Raw genomic sequence first — 6436 nt, forward strand, 5'->3', positions numbered from 1 at the left:
TCTGACTGATGGAGAAGTGGCTGCCGTTCTGTCTTCATCACCGCAGTAACAGTAAGACTCACAGGCCATGAACACAACGTGGGATGTTCAATCTATGAAGTGAATCCAAAAGTATTAAACCCTCACAGTTGAGAGGATGCTCTATTGACACAAATAAACCAACTTTATATGCTTGAAGTAGAAAGAAATATTATAATCTAACAAAATGAGCTCCTTCTACTCCGTCTGAACGGCAGTGATGATCAGAGGAGCTGAATTTCTACCTCCATTATTTAAACAGGGACCGAAAAACGGAAGTAGTCTCCACCTGAACCTGCAGCCAGTGAAGGAGTAGATCAGATCTGCAGAATCTACGTCATGAAAGGAGACCAGACCTGCTCCATAATCCACAAACACCCCGACCTTCTGAGGAGGACGCTTCAGGGACAGGATGACTGGAGGGTTAGCGAGAGCGATGTACTGATCTCTGTTTTTCAAAACCATGGTCCAGAACCCGCTCTTTGGGCTCAGACTGATCTCTCCCTTCCTGTTCACAGACTCTTGGGCGACTCCTAAATCCCAGTCAGTTTTCCCTTTGACCTGAACCTCAAAGTAGAACCTGCCTGAAGAGAAACTCTGTTTTCCTAAAACATTAGAGCATTTTGTAAACCTCTGAGAAGTATTTGGGTGCTTGTTTTTCACATCACTGTGATGAACCTGTTTGAGATCTTCAGACAGAACCAGAGCAGGATGAGCAGAGTCTGGGTCCAGAGTGACGTTCACAGCAAACGTCTGAACTCTCCTCAGTTGGTCCTTTTTGGGCAGTTGTTTAAAGACTTTGTTGATCTTCTGTGAGAGCCTTGTCTCCAGCTCAGACAGAGCTCGGGCCGCACTGCCCTCACACGTCTGCGGCTCAAAGCTCACATCGCTCCAGTCCTTCAGGCCAGCAGGGGGCAGTGCAGGGCAGCGCTGTAGAAAGTGGTGGGGGTCTGTAGAGAGTGAGAGCTGCTGGGCCTCAGTGCTGCTCTTCTCCAGCTCACACATCTCCTGCTGCAGCTGTTGGATCAAGGCCTGAGCGCGCTCCTTATGTTTAGAAAGACTTTGTTCCATAACCTCGAGGTGATGGTCCAAACATCTCTGCACAGACTCCATGATGTCACTGAAGACCTTCACCATCTGCTGTGTCTCTCGATCAGCCTCTGTCTGAGTCTGGTCCAGAGCAGCTGTGATCCTCTGGACCTTCAGCCTCCTCTGCTCCACCTTGTTCTGGTTCTGAACCACAGTCTTCTGCAGAGAGCTCCTCCTGTGCTCACAGGCTTCATCTAGAGACCATAATTCATGTTTTGTGTGCTTTACAGGCACACACATGGTACAGACGCAGCTCTGATCAGTGTTACAGAACAGCTCTAGGGGGCGCTGGTGTGTGGGACACATCCTGTCCTCCAGGTCGTCCACAGGCTCCATCAGCTGGTGTCTCTTCAGCCCAGACACTGTCAGATGAGGCTGGAGGTGGCTCTCACAGAACGAGGACAGACAGACCAGGCAGGACTTCACCGCCTTCAGTTTGGGCTCAGAGCAGACGTCACACTGGACTTCACTGAAGAAGGACATGTCCTCCATAGATCTGCTCCTCTTCTCCAGTTTGAGCTGTGAGATCATCTCAGAGTGTAAGGCGTTGACGCAGAGCTCAGGTCTGATGGAGAAGCTCTTGTTACACAGTGGACATTTACAGACGGCTTTAGTGTCCCAGGTCTGAGAGATGCAGCGTTTGCAGAAGTTGTGTCCACATGGAGTGGAGACGGGCTCAGAGAACACCTCCAGACAGATGGAGCACAGGAACTGCTCCTCAGAGCTGCCAGACATGGCTCACCTGAGGACACAGGGACAGACTCAGTGAGGAATCACTTCTGCAACAAAAATCTTATGTTCAGTGCAAACAGTTAAGATCTTGACGATAGTATTAAAACCGGGAGGTTAGTGATCATGTAAACTCAGTGTTTGTAAGCAGTCTTATTTTGAAGTCCAGAATATTTGTTTCAGTATCTCATTTGTAAATGGTCAATTTTGCAAGAGAAAATAATATATCAATAACCCAACGCAGACCCAACAGATGGTCTATAGTTTGTGTTGCAGAATTCGTTAGTTTCATCTCTCATTAAACAGGAAATCCCTGCTGACTCACAACTTCCTGTCTCAAAAACATTTCATCTGCTTGATTTTTCTATCGTTTTGAACATGAAAAGCTTTTCCACTCTCCATTTTTAAAATGACATCTTTAAATGATCTCTCTTAATGATCTCTTCAGCACCTGTGTCTGGAGTTAACAGCATAAAGACAGTTGTTTCTTCCTCACTATGTTCTCTTTCCAACACCTCTGCTCTTTACTCACCAGAGCTGGTTACAGGGTCTTGAACAGAAGAGTCTTAAACGCAGTGAGAAGTTTCCACGTCAGGAGCTGAAGTGTCTGCACAGAGTCAGAGAACTGTGAGCTCTGTGGCTCAGACCCCACGTTGGGACTTATGGAGAGTGAGACACATGTGCTGTATGAAGCTGCTCTTGTGGTTTCTTGCGGTTCTGATTGTGCAGGAAATGAAAAGTGGCAAGAGTTTCCCTTTGAAGCTGCAGCCAATGAACTACTGGATGAGATCTTCAGAATCTACGTCATAAAAGGAGACCAGACCTGCTCCATAGTTCACAAACACCCCGACCTTCTGAGGAGGACGCTACAAAGAGCTTTTTACTCATCTATGTCTCTTAAGATAATGTTTCAGTGTCTGAGGGGAGTAAGTGACATATCCTTTCCTGAAGAAAAACTCAGTCAAACCTCTGGGGAGTGTCTGGGAAATCTTTCTTCACATCACCACCACACACCTGTTTGACATCTTCAGACAGAACCAGCTCTCTCCTCAGTTGATCTTCCTTTGTCGAACACCTCAGACCGGCTCGTCTCCAGGTCAGACAGAGCGTGAGCTGCACTGCCTTCACACACGCAGTGTTACTGCTGGAAAAGTAATCCAAATTTAATCACAATCATAATCTCTACTTTGGTCAATCTCAATAATCGTCATGGGGTTTTATAATCACCAGGTTTACAGCCATTTCTTTGGCAGTTTCCTGGACGAGGCAATGGAAGATCTTTATGTGTTAAATGAGGCCTTGTGCACACACAGCAGAGTGTCTCACAAAAGAGATATCATGGAGACGTGTCCCTGAGTGGCGCCCCACGCTGGCTGCTCACTGCTCCTTCAGGTCACCCAGCGACATTGAGGATGGGTCAAATGCAGAGAACTAATTTCTCCACAGAGATTAATGATGTTTTAGGCTGAATGACAGAGGACAGGCAGGTCTGGGTCAGACCCTGACGCAGCAGCTGGAGAACTTTGAGATGAAGTCGTCCCCCCGGAGGAAACGGCGAGTTGAACGCCACGGTCCTCACTGCTGCCATTGTCGAAGTTGTTACGTCCTCACATAGGACTGTCAGCGATCACCGTCCGTCTGCTCAAGAAAGTTGTAATATTTTACTGATGGAAGATTAAATGAAAAATGTCAAAATGCATTTGTTTGTCAAGGAAGGTTGTGTCAGAATTGTTAGGCAGGTCAAGCTAAAAAAAACATTGTTTTATTGAATGTGAAGAGATTTTAATAATTAATGTACTTGATATAGCATATATGCGATTAGGTGTGGATGCCCTTTTTTCTTTACATTACCGTGAATTCTCTGACAGAGGCCGGGTTCGCGGCTGGTGGCGACAAATTAAAGCCAGTCTCTAAAACAGGCCGGGGCTTTTATTAGAAACTATAACAGTAGAAATATTCCCCATGTTAGGAATTTGTCTCATACTGGTGTAAATGAAAACTCACGTGCAGGAAGTAACAAACGGGAACCCGGGCCGATGGGGACGCTGCGGAGGAGCTAATCCAAGCGTAACTTTGACACAGATTTAGCCACTTTTCAAACCTCCTGTGACTATATTTGGAAACAGGACAAACAACAAATGTTGTGTGACCCTCCAGGGTTTTAATAAAGTCACCATCGCGTCTTCAAAGCACGTCCAGCTGCTCCGTGTGCAGGTCAGTCCCACGCCTCAAAATAACTCCTCCCATCAGCGCGAGCGTCTCGTCTTCTCTCGGGTCAGTCTCATGATCGATCACAAACACAAACGCTCCGTCTAAACTCGCCTTTACACAAGATAACAACAAATAATCCGGTCTGCGGTAAAAACGAAACAGAAACCTGCAGTGACATTGATGTCAAAGCTCCGCTAACAGCAACGAAACACTTCCTGTTGTCCCGACAAAATAAAAGGCGTCAATGTTCCAGCCGCTGGGAGAGGGTTTTCGAAATGTTAATTAATAAATGAACCTAATATTTTAGGTGCAAATGGACACAAATCTCGTTTTTCTTTATTTTCCTGGTCGTCCGTTTTGCTCAAATAGAAATAAAGGCCTGTCTCTAATTGTGGCCTGGTTCCAATAAAGGCCTGGTCCTAGATGCCCTCGAGTAAATATAGGCCCCGGCCAATATTAGAGCATTTACGGTATTTATGCGGCTTCAAGTTTTTTTTTTCGAGACAGAGGGTGGATTTATAAATCCCTGCTACGTGTGGACAAGGCCTGAAACTGGAGGGAATTTGTTTTTGCTTGAGCTGAGATTTGAAGTTCATGAATCAGCTGCATGTATTTGTTTTTATTGTGATAAAATAAAATTGAATTGAATAGAGATTGATTGAAATATATATATTTTTTGTTTGTTTGCCAGATCGTCCAGCCCTACATCTCATCAAACCCCCTGAAAATGAAAATATCACATTGTCACCTCCATCTCTCGTACGTGAGGGATTCCCGGCCCGTTTCAGGCGCGTTGCCAGGTCCTCGGGGAGTAATCAGCGCAGAGAGAGACTGGGCAGCTCATTATGTCAGTGATGTGATACGAGCGTCGTACGGCCACCATGGGACCGTCCCGAGCAGCTCTGGGACTGATGATTCACAAATACAGCTTCACACTTCAAATACATCCCACGGTATTCGAACATTTAGGGCCTGTCACGGCTGCCTGAAGAAAAGTTTAATCTTACTGTTTCCCTCCTGACAGCTGAATTTGTTTTTCCCCAGAGCCGTGTCCAGACTATGTTCCCCAGCGGTGGCTTTGAATTGATAATTGAACATCTAAATGTCAGCATTCTTATGAACCTGCACACAGAAACACTTGTGACTATTTATTGCCTTTTTTTTTAAATAGTTCAGCTTCTCTTGTCGTTAATGAGGAGTCGTCACATGACCGGTTTTGAGACTTTAGAAAATCTGATTTATTTGGAAACATCTGCTGTAAGTAATAATTATAAGCTACGACAGGAAGTGACATAGAGATAAAGTTCGTTTTCAAGTTTTTCATTACCCGTTACCCGAGGCTCTTAGCGGTTGATACTCGGTTAAAGGAACAGGCCACCGTTTTTCCATACTGAGATATGTTCTTACCTTAGCTTTGACGAGTTCTTTAGGACCTGTCTGATCTTCCCCCGTGCCTTCAGTCACGTAAACACAGCGCAGACGGCGTTAGCATTTAGCCTCTCCCTCTCTCCTCTATAGCTCCAAAACAGGTCAAGATAGAAGCTACCAAGCTCTTCCACGTTTTCCCTATTTAAAGGGGCTGGAAGCAAGTTCGCCATTTTATGCTCACTACTGCCACCTCAGGCCATATGTGTAACTGCACCTTCTATATTAAGCTCGTGCATGACGGCAATTCGGGCCGAAGTGACACCTTTTTGAGTGACCGTACAGGATTTTAGAGGCAGTTGTGGTGAACAGGTCTGAGCTCATTCTACACATTAGGACATGGCTGGAACATGTAGGGGGAGGAAAATACTTAATTTTAACATTTTTAAACTCCTTATAGTCCCTTTAAACATGGTTACGTGAAGTGTTCCACTACAAAGTATAATTACACAAAATTAAACAATGTGGATTTTCTAAGCGGATAAAAGGGGGGACTATATTGTAAGGCGTAATGATACCAGTAATCTTCACTTTACTGTGCGGATGCCAAATTACTCCTGGTATTATTACGCCTTACAATATAGTTCCCCCTTTTATCCGCTTAGAAAATCCACATTGTTTAATTTTGAGAGGGAGAGAGGCTAAATGCTAACGCCGTCTGCGCTGTGTTTACGTGACTGAAGGCACGGGTGAAGACCAGACAGGTCCTAAAGAACTCGTCAAAGCTCAGGTAAGAACATATCTCAGTATGTAGAAACGGTGGCCTATTCCTTTAACTGTTAGTGTGCAAACTAACGCTTTTGGAGCGTTTGGCAGCGCTCTGGCGGTCTCTGGTGGTGCAAAATGTATTACAAGTATTTTCAATGCCACAGCACATTATAGATGCCACTTAACCGAGCAACATGTGAGCGATCGCGTTGGCCGTGGTCGGCATTTTACATTTTCATATTTGATAAAACCTTTA

General features: G+C 45.3%; 1 protein-coding gene across 1 annotated transcript; it reads right to left on the reverse strand.

Moving 5' to 3' along the window:
* On the reverse strand, positions 1 to 2440 carry LOC306960444 (E3 ubiquitin-protein ligase TRIM21-like). Its single transcript, XM_079552875.1, has 2 exons — positions 2369 to 2440; positions 1 to 1849 (listed from the first exon to the last, which is right to left on the reverse strand). Exon 2 carries the CDS (start codon positions 1840 to 1842, stop codon positions 217 to 219), a length of 1626 nt encoding a protein of 541 aa, XP_079409001.1. The 5' UTR covers positions 1843 to 1849; positions 2369 to 2440; the 3' UTR covers positions 1 to 216.
* Positions 2441 to 6436: the final 3996 nt, after the last annotated feature.

Source organism: Gobius niger, assembly GCF_951799975.1.
Source record: "Gobius niger genome assembly, chromosome: 3".
Classification (NCBI taxonomy): domain Eukaryota; kingdom Metazoa; phylum Chordata; class Actinopteri; order Gobiiformes; family Gobiidae; genus Gobius; species Gobius niger.